At 37.6% G+C, this 18,998-nt stretch overlaps 2 protein-coding genes across 4 annotated transcripts in view; both read left to right on the top strand.

Moving 5' to 3' along the window:
- The window catches only part of LOC131041182 (mediator of RNA polymerase II transcription subunit 23), a 316,846-nt gene that overhangs the window by 214,243 nt on the left and 83,605 nt on the right, over window positions 1–18,998 (top strand). The window lies entirely within an intron of this gene.
- On the top strand, window positions 14,826–17,187 carry LOC131041183 (uncharacterized). Its single transcript, XM_057974183.2, has 2 exons — window positions 14,826–15,757; window positions 16,628–17,187. The coding sequence occupies exons 1-2, from the start codon at window positions 15,359–15,361 to the stop codon at window positions 17,069–17,071; spliced, it is 843 nt and encodes a 280-aa protein (XP_057830166.2). The 5' UTR covers window positions 14,826–15,358; the 3' UTR covers window positions 17,072–17,187.

The raw sequence follows: 18,998 nt of genomic DNA, 5'->3' as shown, positions 1-18,998 counted from the left end.
CTACAAGAGTTCACATTTACAATTGTGGTAAGATCGAGGTGAAGCCATGTCATAGTCGATCAGCTCTCCCGGATTAAGTCAGGGGAACCTCCAGAGGGAGTAAATGATGATTTTCCGGATGCGCACTTGTTCCGAATAGCCGTACTTCCTTCGTGGTACAAGAAGATTGGAGAGTACTTGTCGACGTCCCGATTTCCGGAGTGTATGCCCCTAGGGGAATAGAGAAATCTCGTATTAAGGAGCAGGACTTCTTCGCTCATCAACGGTTTACTCTACAAAATGGGGCCAGACCAAGTATTAAGGCGTTGTGTCATGGAGGAAGAAGTCTCGAGTGTATTAAGGGGGGAACAAGAAGTACCTGCAGGTGGACATATGGGCCCAGACACTACAGCCCGCAAGGTGCTTTTGGCAGGACTGTGGTGGCCAATCGTACATCACTATGCTAGGGAGTGGGTCGTGGTGTGCAACACTTGCCAACGGGCAGACAAACCTTTGAAGCGGGACTTCATGCCCCTCAACTTGTCGCACACACAGGAACTCTTCGAACGATGGGGACTCGACTTTGTAGGGCCTCTTAAGGCTAGCCACACACGACGGTGCCGTTACATTGTGGTTGCGACAGAATACTTGACCAAGTGGGTGGAGGCGAGGGCTCTCCTGGATAACTCCGCAGTAAGCATGACTAAATTTATCTATGAACAAATCATTACGCGATATGGTATACCTATTCAGTTGACCAGTGACTGAGGGGGCCACTTCGTGAACCATGTCACATGGTTGTTGACCTCAAGAGTTTAAGATTTTTCACTCATTATCGAGCCCGTACTACCCACGTACCAATGGGCAGGCCGAGGCCACGAACAAAATATTGGTATCGGTAATTTACAAGTCCTGCGGAGTAGAAAAGGAATATTGGGAAGAGAAGTTACCCTCTGTACTATGGGCCTATAGAATGGCCTACAAGGTGACCACGGGTTAGACTTCGTTCCAACTCATGTACGGGCAGGAAGCTGTGGTGCCAGCGGAATTCATGGTGCCAAGCCTTCGCATTGCAATAGAGAACAGACTCGGGGATATGGAGAGCCTGAGGGAGAGACTGTATGCCTTAAGCAAGTTGGACGAAAATAGAATAATGGCACAATGGGCCACATAGGCAGCCCAACAAAGACGGAAGGTCTGACACGACAAGCATCTTCGGCGAATGCAGTTTACTCCTGGGCAGTTAGTGTTGAAATTCAATGGGAGGAACGAAATCAAACCAGGAAAATTTAAAGTGCAATGGCTAGGGCCCTTCAAGGTACGCGAGGTCAATACCAACGGGGCGATTAAGTTGTGGACGCTCGACGGGAAGGAGATACCAGACGCCGTCAATGGGTCGAAATTAAAACAGTACCATGAACGGGCGATCGATCCTGGACCCTCTAGAAGAAATAATTAAGAAAAAAAAAAACCCGTACGACTGCACGGTCGAAATTAAAAAAAAAACAAAAGAAAAAAAGAAAAAAAGAGGAAGCCACGGTGGAATCACCGTACGGTGGGACCATAGGCGGTGGCAACACTGACGGTGGGACCTCGACGGTGGCAACACCGACGGTGGACCACCGGCGGTTGGATATCACTCCCACGCAAACATAAAACCCTCGCCGCGCAAAGCATAAAGGCATAAACACGCAGCCGCACAACCACGTAGCCGCACAAACACGTAGCGTCAAGGGAGAAAATTACAACGCAACGCCGAAAGGAAAAATATCCCGGAGGGAGGAGATTGCATTGACACACCCGCACGCCAAGTACACCCACCCGCCATACACCGTACTACCGACTGACAGAAGCAAAGGGAACGCTGGCAGTTGGAAGCCAAAAAAAAAGTGGCAGCAGGCAATTGGAAGTAGCAGACTGGTTTTAAATCTATAAAAGTAGATTAAAGAATTAATTCGAGACCAATGGAGACAAATAAGAACAAGGCAGATTGGCGAAAACGGTTACAACTGTTAGAAGACAAGTTGCAGGGAGGGCGAAAAGCTTCATAAGCAAGTGCAGACACAGGCAAACGAGTTTTGCTATCTGGGGTACCTATTGCAGGCAACCTCGGGATGAGCAGCAGTCAGAAAAGCAAGAAGCATCGTCCAAAACCCTTGGCAACAAAGGACATGGATGAGGTAACAACAGATAATATTGTGTTTGAAGGTCTGAATGGAATACTGTCAGAACTGGTGGGTGAAGACACCTCACGATGATCTGATAAAGAAAAGCCTTCACCAGGCACAGGTACACTGGGTTGTCCAGATGCTTTTTTTCTGTATAAAGGACTTTGAGGTGGTTTTGCGTGCCATGATTGGCAGCTATGATAGACACCGCCACCAATTTGTATTTGATTATCAACATCAGCGGATAACCGTTTCATTCACGGTAGGCGAGTTCACCAGGGTGTTTGGCATACTGGGTGTGAAAGGGAAAATACTAGACACTTCACAAAAAATATCTCCAGAAAATCGTGCCACATTACTGCAGTTGATGTTGTGCGATAACCTCACCCAGGGAGAAAAAGATAGCCTCAAAAGTGCAGGCAAGAGTCGGGGGGGTAAAGAAAACATTTTTTGCCAAGGGAGTATGGCGATGCCTATTGTCCATGGTGAAGAGTCGCCTCATAGGTGCCAGCCGCACGTCTGACATAGCTATCGCACAAATAGTGTTGATGAATGGGCTGCACAATGGGGTGGTATATGATTGGGCGTCACTACTGGCAGATAGAATGGACGAGTTCATGACCTTGTAGTACAAAATTTTTTACATGCCCCATCACGCCATTGGGTTATTTTTGGATGTAGTTCGCACACAGATCACCCCAGGCTCACAACCATTGAAGCCGCAAGGGCGTGTTGCACTAGACCAGTTGCCCATATTCTATTGGTCGCACTTGGACGTCTTGGCACATGGTGCAGAGGCATGTTTGGACACAAAAAGAAAGAAGGCCGCCATGTCCGACACAGAGTCTGACACAAAAGAGTTTGATACAGAGGAGGATGTAGATAGCGATAGGGAAGAATCCACAGACACCTCCCAGGTGAGTGGAGGGAGCTTCCGGTTGGCAGGAAGAAGAGGCGACTAGTTGCCTGAAGAGGAGGTAGTGGAATCGGCCGGTACAGATGGGTCTGTTTTAGCATCGCAGGTGCAGGTCCACTTTACACTAGCACACTTACCAGAGACTTGTCAGTTGGCGGTGCCGTGGTCATTCGGGACGGTGAGCGTAGTCACCACGGTGCCAGTTCCTAGCTTTGGGCAGCCTCGGGTGACGATAGCGATGAGACCACCGCGGGTGGAGACCTTGGCGAGTGCAGAGGCTTCCATGGTGCACGATGTGCTGGATGTGCCAGGTTTGCAGGCTATATGCAAGAGGCAATGACGAAAGCAGGCGGTCTTCATGATGACCTCAGTGCTTGGTTGAGCCATTACCAGCTTACACCTGTGGCACCAGTGGGAGAGGCCGCTCTATCTCCAGGCAGGACCATGCATTCCTTGGATGTTATTGATCTAGAGGAAGGGAGTTCTCTGAGCAGTAGGGCGCTTCAGAGGGTTGCGTCACCCCCTGTGGTTGTAGTAACCAGTCTGTACATAGAGGAGGGGGTACCTTTGGGAGTACAACCAGGTACAAGAGAGTTGGAGCAGTTCATTGGTGAGATGACTCTGAGAGCACAACGTCTTGTGTCATCTGCCACACTCCAGGCGGATGCTGCCATGGTTGAGCAGATCGAGGGGCTATTGACCTTTGCCCGCACCGGATGCAGAGAGGAGTTTGAGAGGTGTTTTGAGTGTGCCGGGTGACCTGAGACGGAGAACCAGGCGATGTTGGAGGCTTGGAGCCTCACTGAGGGGGTTGGCGAGACCCGGATGCAGTCGTTGTTGCGAGAGGTGGAGCAAGCCTTCCGCGAAGGTTATCTTGAGCTTCAGAGGACACAACAGACGACAACCATAGTTGAGGCCTTGCGCGTAGCAGCAGTGACAGCTCGGGAGGAGCTGACTATGAGGTTTCGGGAGCTGGAGGCTACCGTGGCATAGACTCAGACAACGATGGACACTTTAGTAGCGGAGAAGTCTGCCTTGCTGATACAGTTGGAAGAGGAAAGGGCATCCAGAGAGCTGTTGGAGACTTGATTGGTTAGTGCACTGGAGAGTGTGGACAAGAAGGATAAGGAGGTGCTGGAGGCAGCCTATATGGTAAAGACTGCCATGGAGCGGTAGATGGTGGCGGAACGGGATTTAAAGAGGAGGATGGAGCAAGTGTATGAGCTCCGTGGGCACTTGGCATCCATCGCTACACCACCACCGACGCCTTCTTCATCAGGGAAGCCCTTTGCACCCCCTTAGTTTTTTGATTTTGGTTCTATAGTCCCCATGTATTCTCCATTTTGTTGTAAGTCGCCTGGAGACGACTTTTATTTTGGGGGGGATGATGTTGGCGGCAATATTGTACACAAAAATAAAACTAGTTAATTAAGTTGTAATTGTCTTGGTTAGTTGGCAACCGAGGGGTGGCAGTTGCGGTGCGACGGTTGGCGCTCGCACCCCTTCGGTATCTTTATATACTTTCGAATGTAACTTGGGAATTACGATTATGAAGGGAATAACATCTATTATATTTTATTTGAGATCTATGGCATTATTATTCTGCATTACGTGTTTTATTTGTATGTTTTAGGTTATTCACTCGAGAGGGCAAACAACATTCTCCCAAGCATCAACCTTTCTCAATATAACATATTTATCTATCTCTCCCTCTCTTTCCCTCTCTATGTATTTCTCTTCCCTCTCTATATATCCTTCTCTACTCCCTCTTTATCTCTCCCTCACCTTCCATATTTCCACCCGCTCTTGCCCGTCCCCCTTCTCTCTCATTCCCCTCTATCACCTCCTCTTTCTAGCCCTCTCCCTCTCTTTCCCTCACACCCTATTGTAAATATAACATGAAAATGTTGGTAATGGAGTTTGATTATCTTCCTAATTGAGAGGTATTGTTTCAATCATATTTAGATCCTTTTAAGTGATGGATAATTTATTTGAAGCTATCACTTTTCCATTGAGACATTTGTTATACAAACATCATTTGATAAATAGTGTACCAATTGAGTTCATGTGCTAGACAAATTATGCAAAAATAGACCAAATTTTTTCATAATTGATCTTCCACACCTGTTTGGCATATCCATTGCACACCAAGGTGCGATTGCTAGTTATTTATGTTATAATATGGTGTTAATGTGAAAGTGGGATGCAAATGGAGAGAGTCATAAACTTTGATTAAACATATATAAAGTAAATGTAAAAACAACGGCCAAGATTCTCGTACAAAAAATTAATAAAAAATGGCGATCCACAATTATAATTACCCTTGTTAATAATGTAATTTTTTTTTTCTTTCATATTAATGTTTACGGAAAAGAACACTACCTTCGTCTTCATTGTTTGTGATTGCTCAGTTTTTTGGCCCTTTGACATGTTAGATTTAATAGTAGTTGCAAAACTGCTTGGACAATTGCTTAGCACACCCCTTTTTACTCGTCCTTTACGTAAAATGCTATATTGTGTTTGACCTAATCTTTTAGGTCGCATTACTCTAACTAGTATATGCGATAGATCGGTTTTATAAGGGGGATCGGGCCATTGGCCATTCCTACCTATTCTTTAATTCTATATGAAATAGAGGAAAGTAGGTCACCGCGGTGTGGAAATTTAAGATAAATAGTGGATTATTCTGGGATATAAAATGTGCTTTAACTTCAAGTTATTAATATTATAAGCGTCTCATTAATATTGTAAATAAACGGGTAATACTAAATATGTTTCTTAATGAATTTTTTATTAAACTAATTAAAAAATTTAGTAAAGTATTATTTTATATATTTTGTTTAAATTTGCATGATATAATGGTTGTTTTTGGTTTATTACTTTTTATATTTTATGAATATGAGTTTTTACAATTTACAAAATTAGTTAAAGGATTTTTGGGGAGAACTGAAAAAAATTACATTTTCATTGTGAAATAAATTTGTATTGATTATATGTGTGTGGGGGGTTTATTTTAAGGAGAGTATTTGTTGTTTTGATATTTAGATAAATAGTGTAATTTTGTGTAAATTTGAGTCCTTTACCCTATGTTATTTATGTATCTTTTATTCGTATTTCAATGTATTTTATCTTCATATTTACACATTTTGACACATCTTCTAATCCGTACATTTATTATGCCCATGCACACACTTTTTAGTATAAATATCAATGCTAATTTGATCCTTTTGATGCTTGGGTCATTTTATAGTTGTGGTTTTAACCTTGTTATTGTGGATTTGATCCTTTCAAATACAACACTTGTTGACTTTGGCTAAATCTTTTCCTTCCAAGGGCTTACTAAACACAAATTTGTGAAATTTATTGCTATATCATTGCATTTATTACATTTAAAGGAATTTAATGCACTTATTTTGAACATGTAGGATTTGAGAGCTATAGTAACATATCATTTACATTACATGTTTCAATTGGAGCATTAAAGGATGTAGGCATCTAAAAATTGTCAACGCTTGCGACGCCATACTTAAACATATCCATGTGACCTTCTTTTATGGTTTTCACATCTTATTAACATTTTTTCTGTGTCGCACATTCGATCTTTATCAATTGTTGACATTGTGTCCTACATTTCTTTCCCTTTTCGATTCTAATCCCCTCACATTTCAATTGGGTCTTGGCAATATCATTTTCGAATTGCAATCATTGGTATTGATCAACTTTATCTTGTCAATTGGACATCTTCAATCCTAATCAGTGTCGAATTAGGGTTTTGTCCTAGATCTTCAACATTTTCAATCATTTTCAATCAATCTTCAATCATCTTTGATCAATTATCAATCAATTGGAATCACTTTGTATCTTGTCCAATCATCAATTATCAACCTCCTTATCAATTTCGATCGATTCGTCATCGGTCTTTATCAAGTCAACGTTCATCAAATCTACCTTTTATCAATCTTTGATCGATTCATCATCGATCTCAATCAATCATCAATTCTCATCAATTTTGGAGCAATCAGTCATTGATCCTTATCAATTGTTGTTTATCAAGTTAGTCCTTTTGTCAATTATGATCAATTTGTCATTGATCTTCATCAATCAACATTGGTTTCTTATCAATTGTCAAGTCTTCATTATTTAATCTCTTGACCATGATCGACTTTATATCAATCGTTTTGATCTTGTCTTGGCCTAATTCATTTATAATTCATCTCCTAGGGTTTTGTGATTTAATCATTTAATCCTATTAACATTCCCCTTTTAGGTTAATTGAATTTATTCACTTTCCCTAAGTCTCTCATGTCACAATTAAATAAATCATTTAATTGTCTAATTTTGTTGTGAACTAATTAATAAATGTGATGCCATCTAATTTCCCGAATTCCTAATTTCTCTAATTTCCCCTTTTCCGCCTAATTTGCTAATTTTCAAAATCAAATATTCCCTCCTAATTTTTCCCCTAATTAAGTTCCCCTTTTTGTGCTCAATCATGTCATAAATCATGAGGCTATTTTCTCTCTAACATGTCATTCAATCAATGAGCTATTATTGCTCTCAATTTGTCATAAATCAAATGGCTATTTTTCCTCCTAATTGTGTCATAATTGATGAACATAATTCGCTCTTAATTTGTCATATTTGCACATAGCAATTTCTCATGAAATTTTGTCATCGAATTTGTCATAATCTTGTCATAATCATGCCAAATTTCCTATTTGTTGCCCTTTTCAAATCCTCCTCAATTTGTCTATAAATTGAGCACTCTTCTTGTTCAATTCTAACCATGCTTCGAGTACCCTTATGCTGTTGTTTTCACTTTGCAATCTTGCTTTTAATCACACTTTGCATCTTTATAGGTGAGATCCATAAAGTCCTATTTGAAGGTGAAAGAACAATGGAGAATTATGGAGGAGACATCTGCGTTTGTGATGGTTTGCGTTTGTTTTGATTGTCTCATCTTCATGTCTTTATTGATTGAATCAAGAGTTCTTTTCATAGCATTTTAGTCTTCGTGGTTGGCTAATTTATATGCTTTGATGCTTTTCCCCATTTTCTTAGTTACAGAGGAATCTAAATTTGCACAAGAATTCCTAGGAGCATATATAAGAGTATTATTTTCAATCTTTCCATGGTTTGACTTAAGAGAACACGTCCCTTTGTGACATAATGGTAGCCCTACCAAGGTATTCGTAAATTCTATTAGTCCTCAAGCTCTAACAACCACCAAAAATGCAACCATAAAATTTCTTAAACATTAAGCAAGGATAAACATATTAATGCTATCAAAACTGGACAAGTCAACATTCTAACAACCTTCATTAACTTACAATTATCCAAGATGTGCAAGTGATGTCCAATAAGAGTCCACACAATATGTATAATTTTCATTTGTTTAGTACAACAAGGAAGTATATCAATAAGTTAATCTCAAGTACATTGTAAGAATAGAAAAGTATCAGAAATTCATATCTAGTACTCAACAATGAAGATAACATCACTTTATAACTAAGATAAATAAGGGGTCAAAACTACTACCGTCAACCATGATAAGAATATAATAGCTCATGAGACCAACCACACATATACAAGTGGTTGAAAAATAATGTACACCACAATAGCATGTGAAGAACTTCAAGCTCAATCTACAAGCACATTCTCAAAGATTCCTTTCTCTTGTTATTGGTCGAGGGAGGGTTTGAACCCATTATGAAGATGCCTTTTTCTCCCCATCCATTAGTTACCATCCATAATCCAATGGTTTGGTATAATATAATATTAATGCTTTTCTTATTCATTCCTTTAGTAAAATAATTATACATATGAAACCTTAGATCCAAAATATTCAAAATACTCGGAATAGATTTCACAATGCACAACAAACAAATAACCAATATTTCATAACACATCATTTATGACATCTAATACACATAGGAATGCAAGGACATGAACAATTTGAAATATGACTATCAATGAAAACCACAAGTCCTTTCAACTCATAAGGTTTTGAGTTAATACAACACATCTTAGACGACAGACAACACCCACACGAATTACTACTCACATCCCATACTATGAAAGCTCTCTTCATGCGATGCGACGTGTCTTCCTATTAACACATCCCCATGATAGGACTACATGCATCATAACCTTTGTATCACATAAGTATCCAAACATAACAATCCCAACAATTCAAATATAGAAAAACACATAAAAGAAAACATGCGCAAAACAAAAACAGATAAAAGAAGCACACAAACAAACATAAAATAAGTGAATTGAATAACATATAATACAAGTGCCTCACATATTATTAGAAAAAATTGGCACTCACATAAACAAAACCAAACAAAGAATCCACAACATGACACACACACTTGGTCCCAAGAACTCATCTAGAGGGCATCTCCCAACTATGTAATGTACCTAAGTATCACTACTTCATATAAGACTAGATGGTTAACTATATATACCTACCATAAAACACCCCTAAGAAACAAGAAGCATGCCAATATGATGGGCCACCTTACTTTTCTCGAAGTTCTCTTAGCTCAAGCACTACAAGGGGATCATAACAAAAACTACCTATGGACCCATTGCCAATGAGAGCACCGAAGCCTTGGTGATGTAGTGCTTATAGCAATATTAATAAGTTTAAAACTTGACCAACTTTCCTAAGAAGAATAGTGTTTCAAGGATTCAAGATCCAAGTATAGAGAAAGAAGATGTCAACCATCCTAAACCATAGGAAAAAATCATATTCTAGTCTTTTAAATGGAATCCATGAGATAAATCTCTTATGAAAACATCATAACCAGTTCTTTCAAATGAAAACATTGAGATAAGATTTTCATAAAAAAATTCACATTCTATCGTTTTAAATGGAATCTATGATATAAACCTCATAAAAAATACATTCCATTGTTTTATATGGAATCAATGAGATAAACTACTCATAAAAATCACATTTCATCCTTTAAAATAGAACCCATGAGATGAAGTTGTCATACACCTACCTTATTTTTTTAGGTAACACTATTCTCATGAGTTGAATCATGACACAAATGATATCATATGCAAATATTATCAAGTTTAACATAATAGATCTGCGACACATAAACTATGATGCAAGATGTCACAAATCAACCACATCATATAAGATGTCACAAATCAACATTAAGCAATCATGCTATAAAAAATGTCACATATTAGCTTATATCAAGTATGACAAAAAGTGTCACAATTAACACAAATTAAGAATGACAAAAAATATCATAATTTCAACACAAATAAATCCTAACAAGATGTTACAAATCAATAGATTTAGCTTCCCAAGGAGACAAAATAACATAATTTGTTGACCTTAGACCATTCATATAGTCAAAATGCAACCATACAAAAATGTAGGTACTGTATATAATTGTAGAAATCTTGAGGTAAGCAATAGTTCTTTTCAAGATGTTGGAATGTTGTTAGACTATAGTCATCCTACAATTTAAATTAAACCACATAAATTTAGTCAACCATGATGCAAAAGATATCAAGTAGGATAACTAATAAAATTTAAAAGATTATTATATTATTAGAATAAATAGAAAGCTGTTACATCATTAATATTGAATTAGGCACAACTATTTTATTTTTGGAGTGTTTAAATAATACATCTTCACACTTTTTAAAATTTGTAGAGAAATCCATATCATAAAAGTAAAGTTATAGTGCATAGAGTAGATTGATTTTTCTCACATTAGTTTAACTAGTTTTTTTTTTTAATAGTTGGTTTGTTTTATTCATAAAAGACAAATAAAAATGTAAAATGTAATTCTTTTATTTAATAGTTTCAAATCACATATGTCAAAATAAGTAATATCCAGATCACCATTTAATATACCTATTCTTTTCGCATAAGCAATCAAGGAACATAACTATTTTTCACAAACAAATATGATCATTATTAATTCAAAATAAACATTTTTTATGTCGTTTAATGAAAGGAACCCTACCTAATTTTGTAGAAGTTTGGAAAATAAGATGGAGATGAATCCAAGCAATTCAATAATTTAAAAAATCTTTTATTTCTTTCAAAAAAAATATATTCAAGATGTTCAAGTTTCAAACTTATTTCTATCACTTTGGCCAATTGATAATAAAATTTTATTATAAGAAACAATAAATAAAAGTGGTTCTTCCTCTCTTAAAAGTAATCTTCCTTTATCAATTAATTTAAAAAAAAAAATAGAGTATAATATTATATTTTAATAGAAGAAGAAAATATGAAAATAAACCTTTTCCTTTTTATTCAATTTCTTTTTTGTAATTCAATATTATTAAAATATATTTTTTTCAATTTTTATTATAAACGAATTTATTTTAAAACTAATATTAAGAAATAATATATTAAATTAATTTGTGTGTGTGTGTGTGTGTGTGAGAGTGCGTGCGTGTGTGTGTGTGTGTGTGTGAGAGAGAGAGAGAGAGAGAGAGAGAGAGAGAGAGAGAGAGAGAGAGAGAGAGAGAGAGAGAGAGAGAGAGAGAGAGAGAGAGAGAGCCAAATGATTAGTTAATAGGATTTGCAATTCGAAACCTACCAATGTTGCAATTCTCAAGTTTTAGTGGCAATGGGCAAGACTTATTACATGGGATCACACCATCAGACAAATATGTGGTTTATCTTACACACACAAACTCTTAAATGGTAAAATAAAATAAATTATTCTAGTGTATAGTTACTGTAATGCTTTATTTAAGAAGGGGTAAAGGGACACGAGAGACAAAAATCAATGAAAGATAGATGGGTGAAGGGGCACAAGGAATTAAGGATAAAGGTTTGGCGTGAGATAAGGTAGGGAGAGCACACACGAAAGTAGAGAGGAGACAAGTGAGAGGGGAAAAGATAAGGTGTTTTTGGTGGCTGAGTTGGGCTTTATGGGATGAAGAAGGGGAAGGTAGAACAAAAAGAGGTGGGGGCAAGAGGAGTGGAAGAAGCCAACGAAGGGATGGGAAGAGCAAAGAGAGAGGACGTGATGAGAGAGATAGGAAGAGAAGGTTTAGGAGAAAGAGAAAATAAACCAAGAGGAGGGAAGACTTGAAAAATAAGCACACTAAGCGAGAGGGAAAATATAAGAAGAGAGATTATTTCTATGGTTGGTACATACAAGTAAAGTAAAGGAAGCCATGCAAAAGCCAGATTTCATTCAACATCTTGGTTAATTTTTAAAATGGATGGCTTGTTTACATAAATTCGTTTGAAATAAATATCTTCTTTGACAAGAACTTGGGTATCTGTAAGGAAAATGTGTTCTCTATGTTGTGGGAGTGTTCTTCTATAGTAGATTTAACAACACACTTGTCTAATTCAATTGAGTGTTCCTTGATCTTAGTGTTGAGAGAATGACCATTTCACCAATGTAAGTAATCTCACAAGAGCAGGAATTTCTTTAGTATTTGCTGGTGTTGGAAATAAGCCACACCCAGACCGACGATGGACTGGTCCAAGAGGGGCCAATAGCTCAGTTGTAGAGCACTCCAACAACGTATGGAAGGTCCTAGGTTCGATTCCTAGCTGGTCCATGTCTCAACATGGTATCAGAGCCAAGTCCAGGCTAGGAGCTCCAAGCACACGAGAGGTGTGGCTTAAGGGGGGGTGTTGGTGTTGGAAATAAGCGACACTCGGACCGACGATGGACTGGCCCAAGAGGGGCTAGTAGCTCAGTGGTAGAGCATTCCATCAGCGTATGGAAGGTCCTAGGTTTGAGTCCTAGTTGGTCCATGTCTCAAGAGGATATTTCAAGGAAGGGATGAAATTTTTGATAATAGAATAGAATTTGAAGGCATGTTTGAAAGACCTTTCTTGCAAAGGATATTGAAGATATTATTGGGCATGCTTTCAATGTAGCGGTGGGTGGCAACATGGACATCAATTGTGATAGTAATCTAGTTTAGGAACCTTGCATTTTTGACTTGGTTAAATGCTCAAATTATGTATTTGGGCAATATGATCATCACACCTGGTAAGCCTTGGTGCCTAATGTCTTTAAGACAACAACCTTTTAGGCTAAGTGGTGATGTGGGTGGATTTTTTGAAGACATGATGAGCTAGATATCCATTAACTTTTCTAATGAGAAGGATATCAAAGAAAAGAGAGTTGATTATTAGATTGAAGCTCTTTCATGAATGTAATGTTGGCAAAAATGCATTTAAGGTGAGAGTAAAATTTTCCCTCATATTTACGACCATGTGGCCAACAAATATTAGTGTCATCTATATGGCACTTCCACCACCTAGGCTTAAGGGGGATAGAGTTTAGGACAAACTCTTCAGAATACTCCATGTAAAGATTAATCACAACAATTGCAACCCTATTAGATTGCTCACACACAACACATTGGAAAGTAAAGAAGGTTGATCTAAGGAAAAGTTCAACAAGAGAAGTAGGCTTATCATTGGTTTTTTTTTTAATTATTATTTCATTGGAGTCAATGACATGGACTATCTGAATAAAAACACCACATCAAAGCTAATGAGGATTTCATCATCTTCAAACTTTTGGTTTTTGGTTTTCCAACGGTTTGTTGCTTCAAACATGTTCCTTCGCTCCGTCATGTGTCCTAGATGGAGAAGTAAATTCACCATTACAGACCAAATACCCAAAGATGGGAGTTCCATCTTGTTCTTCACTAGCTTCGATATTCTAACTTCGTAGAGTCTCAACTTTGGATTCTTTATTTTGTTTTGCACAAAAGCATGAAATCAACAATCATTTCTTTGCCATACACACCCTTTTTCTTTTGTTTTTCCGTTATTGGCAAAATAGGCTAGGTTCATTTATCTTTTAGGTTGTCCAACCTTCTCACCTTCCCAAGACAATTATTGGTTGAGGATGCCATTTGTCATCAAGTACACACTCACAAAAACTACAAACATCATCAATTGATATCCCTATAACCAAATGACTCCAAATCATTGCCACCACCTTATGCTAGGAGTAAATGCTCTTATCTTTCATGATTACTTTATTCTTATCGCTATCCTTTTTTGCCTCTCGAATAATAACTTGTTGGACCTCCTCAATCCACTACCAAATCAATTTTCAATTTAAATTTACTATGTTTATAATTAATTTTAGTGTTTAATTAAGTTAAATATTTTAAATAAATAAACATTTCCTTACAATGTGTTAATTTATTCAAAAATATAAATTTAAAATAAAAACTAAAAAATGGAAAGATCAAGAAAAAATTAAAAAAGAGAGATGAAAGTGGTACGTAATGATCTCTCTACAAGTTGCATCCCGTAGACCGAGCGACCTACGGATAAAGTTGTCAATGAGCACCTTGAATTATTGCGGATGGAAGAGTAAAAGATTGGGAAATCAGATGTGACAAGAATTGAAGAATACCACACATTATCTCATAGAATCAGTAAACTACTAATATGCTATACAAGCATTACTTAGTTATCTATGGCACTTAAATATTTTAAATTATCGGTCAATTTATAAAATTCATTATAATTTATTTATTAAAATTAGAACTTTGTTATATTATATTACAATCAATATCATACATTGGCAAATGTGAAAAATGCATCGACGTTACATTTTTTCCTTAAAATTTTAAATGTTAAAACTCACATAGATACAACTTGGCGTTTTGTAGCAAATCAATTTTTGAGTTTTCTTGGCCTGTGGCTTTGCTTGTCTGTAGAAAGAAGAGAATTTTGCTTCTTTCTGGGTTTGCTTGTTTGTATTCGCATATTCAGTGAAACAAACAAGGAAGACTAGCGTGTGGATCACATGGCGTGAAGAATTGCTTTGACGTGTGAGAAACGTTTGCATTTAGTTAGTCGTGTGAAGCACACATGTAGAGCAGGTCTAAACACACGCTGACGCGAGCGTGGCTATCTTTGGCACGAGCTTCATCCGACGTGTAGGCCACGTAGGCAATTTCAGCCATTTATTACGACGCATTGAAAACTTTGTACACCGCAGGCTCGTCTATGTCACGTTTTCCGGGCGCAAAACAGTCAATTGTAGTAGACTTATAGCCGACGTGTCATCCCAATGTATATGATTGCCTTTCTATTTACCACCCCATCGCATATTTCTTCAGCGTATCTAGTTTTTTTTGTGTATCACGATAGTTGGCTGGCCATTAGTCATTGTAGTGTGAATGCTGTGACACAGTGTGAGACTGCTGAGGTTGGCCCAGGCCTCCAGTCTGAGTGCTGCATGCAAAGTCTGGGAGATTTGGAATATTTTCGCCAAAGAAAGAGGCCACTAATCCAATTCAAACTATGGCAGCTCAATCATTGCAAATGGGGGGAAGCAGGGGTATTAAAAAATCATTCGGCAATGTGAGGTTGCAGCCAGGTCAAAAACCTGTGAGCGTCTCATTAATTCCACATACAGTTGATGTGCTTAATGCCAGATTGGCTAAGGAAGCCATTCTATCTGAGTCCAGGAATCCAAGTGTAAAATCTGTGAATGTCTCACTGATTCCACAAACAAATAATTTAGCGAAAGACAGATTGGCTACAGAAGCCATACCATCTGAGTCAAAAAAGCTGCTGCAAGAGGACACATATTTGAGATCTACTTCGATCTTCGCAGACAGACTAGATATTGATGAGCAAACTGCTGATGCTGTAACTGCAGACAGACTTCATCAATGGATGACAGAATCTGTTATGGAGGTATTCTTGCTCGCACCCCAGAGTACAAGTGCGTGTATTTGTACCTTTTACTTTACTTTTTTTTGTCATTGAAAAGAAGTCATAGGTATTCTTGAAATCTGTTTTGCAATGTGATTTATTTTTAAATTCCCTGTTAATATTATGTATTAGGTCAGCAGTTTGTTAAAATTTTCAGGTGGTTTATTTTTCATGACCCATCACCAATAAATGTTTGCATTTCCTGATGACATGTGATGAAGAAACTCATGATCTTTTGGGTTCTAAATTCTTCTGACCTCGATTCAGGAAACTGTTAGCATTTTTTGGTGAATGGTCATGAAGAATTTAGGATCTTCTGGGTCCGACCATGACCCTCATCAGGAAATGGTTGCCTTTTCGGTGATGGTCATTAAGAATATAGCACCCTAAAGGTTCCAAAGTTCTTCATGGCCCATCGATAGGCAATGCTTTACTTCATATCGAACGGCCATGAAGAATTTCTGCACCATTTTTCCATAAATCATTCCTGATTCATCACCATGAAAATAAAACGGCTACATTTCTTGTCAAGGGGTCGCGAAAAATATCAGAACTTTTGGTTCCTAAAATTCTTTACGATCCATCGTTACAGAGTGGTTCCATTTCCTGATAAATTGTTGGAAGATTGTTTTCACGGCCATATGTCAAGAAATGCAACAACTTCCTGACAATGGGCCATGTGGATAATTCGACCCCAAATGCTGAACAAATAACCACAAACACTGTCAACCCAGAAGCCTCTTTAAAAATTAAAACAATCTATAGAAATATGAAAGATTGGTTGTTCTATATTATTCATTTATTTATTTTTATGTCTAATATTGTATTAAATTTATTTCTATGGTGGACCAGATTGTGAGACACATTCAGGAAGCTCCTTTTCTGTACTATATAATTGAGAGAAATGTCTCTCCAGAAACACCAAAGCTGCAAAGAGTACCTCAAGATTTCCTCGAAGGGGCAGATGGCTGGCCAATTCTCAGAGATCTGCTAAGAAATGCTTTGCCTGATGGAGTAGTTCTGGTGAAAAAGTTGGATGGGAATTCTGTCACCCAGTACTCAACTGCTTCTGAAAGTGGAATGGGCAATGAAGTGAAGGATTTTGGTAAAGCTGGTTGCACGAACGTTTGGGGTTTACTGATTCAGGGCAGAGGAGTTGGAGTGAATGCATGCTACATTCTAAAGACTACAGATATCATATCTGCCCATGGGTGTTGCACACAATTCTGCCTTACGAAAGCAAAATGTTTTGGGCCATCTCCTCATAACCAATTCATTCAATCATGGCTACTGTAGTCCGAAGCTTGACATTGCTCTGTACCCATCACTGATTCGTTCAGAATATGTACATACAAACATTTCTTGTGTGTCGTAAATTCATTATTCTTTTCATACTATTTTGATAGATTACTTATACTGGGAATTTCCATCTATTACTGAGAGCCACCCTGTGAAAATTGACTCAGTTTATTATAGAGACTAGATATCTCTCACATAATAATCCTTTACGTAAATCCTTTAACAAGTAAGCAGAAGCATCCAGGTCCTACTGTTTTTGTCTTTCTGAAATACCACATCTTAATATGGCTATTGACCTTTTTAAATTAGGAATCGTCTGCTTGGTGGTAAACTAAATTTTGTGAGAAGATTCAAGCCAGCATGCAATCATTTGGTCAAAAGTTTGAGAAATAAAACGCTAGAGCCATGATGATGAAGATATTTCACTTCTGATTTCTGTGGTCATATATGCCAACCATATCATGGTATGATAAATTTAATGATGAACAAAATGTTGGGCGAAAATCTTTAAAATGATAGGGAGTAAAATAATAGTTAATATTAACTAATTATATTTAATTCCATGGATGTGATTGTCCAGAGAAATCAAAAGAAAGAGGACGGTGATCTTAGTGGGCTAAATGCGCAATAGCATTCTATTACTACGCTATAACGAAGGGATGGTGTCTACGACATTGGTCAAAATGATCACTTATCAAGCCTGCATAATATAGTACATATCAAAAATACTTTATATGTTATTCCGTGCTCTGTCTTGAAAGACGTATAAATACTAGAGATGGATTTTATCTGTTTTGTGCCTTTGGCTACGGAAAATGAGGAAGTTAAATGTACCACATAACAATTTGTAATTTGCTTACATTTTATATGAAAGAAGTGTAAATACTAGGGACGATGATTGGAGGTGATTGCGTGACTTTTTAAAAATAGCCTACTCCAAGAAGTTCGGAGAATGTTGAAAATTGACTTCAAAAGCATCAAAGGACTCCATCTAACCAACTGAACTCAAATCCTAAAACAATTCTTCAACAAGACTGATCAAATGCTTTTCTAAGAATGTTAGAGTTCTCTCTATCTAATCGGTTAGCACTCGAAAGATTTGGAAACTGACTAAATGTATATGAATTGACAAAGTGCCAATAGAAGACATTACAACGTTTGCCCTCCTCCCTTGCCGTTCTCTTCTCAAAAACTTGAGGTAACCAACATTTAGAAATAAGGCATTTCCTCAAATAGTTGATATGCGACTATAAAAATAGCACATGAAATAATTGCTCAAAATCAAAAGTGAGGCAAAGAAAGATGTGGCAATAGATATTGACTTCAACACTGATCATCATTGTCTAATCTTGCGTCTGCCCTTCTTACAATCAAATATACTAGCTTCTTAATATCTGAATCAATGTTGCAAACTCCTCTAACTAGATTTATATTGTATGACAGATTTAATATATTTGATAGCTTGAATTAGCAATATTATTTTCCTTAAAATTCTACCATTGCAAGCTTTGTTTGAAATTAAGGAATTAAGAAGTATAAATTGCAACATATATCTTCCATAGATGTTTTCTCCACGACATAAAAATAAGGGGTGATTAGAATTTTGGAGACAATGAATTTAAAATTATTAAACTGCTCTCTCTCCAAAGCTGCGATTCGCTTAGCGGCAGTTACCAATTCCCTTCTTGTAGGTTGTGGTTGGTCCCCCAGGCCTTTACTTTTAATTTTCTTTTTAAGAGTTTATAGAGGTGGTATGGCTGCTAGAATAAAGTCCCTCGAAATACAGTTGCAGAGTCATATGACAACTTTAAGTGAAACTTATTTAATTACCAAAATCTGATATGCCTCAGATTTGGCCCCCACTTTTGGTTGTAGATAAAGTCAATATCCTTCCAAGTTTGTATGGGTAGACTTGATATGTATG

This window comes from Cryptomeria japonica, chromosome 3, assembly GCF_030272615.1.
Source record: "Cryptomeria japonica chromosome 3, Sugi_1.0, whole genome shotgun sequence".
NCBI classification, from domain to species: Eukaryota; Viridiplantae; Streptophyta; class Pinopsida; order Cupressales; family Cupressaceae; genus Cryptomeria; species Cryptomeria japonica.
This window is presented reverse-complemented; position numbering and strand designations above follow the sequence as displayed.

Bases quoted from the DNA above. Each gene is read 5' to 3' on its own strand.
- LOC131041183 (XM_057974183.2), top strand. From the start codon at position 15,359: ATGGCAGCTCAATCATTGCAAATGGGGGGAAGCAGGGGTATTAAAAAA. The intron at 15,758-16,627 runs GTATTCTTGCTC...ATGGTGGACCAG, and splicing joins TGACAGAATCTGTTATGGAG to ATTGTGAGACACATTCAGGA.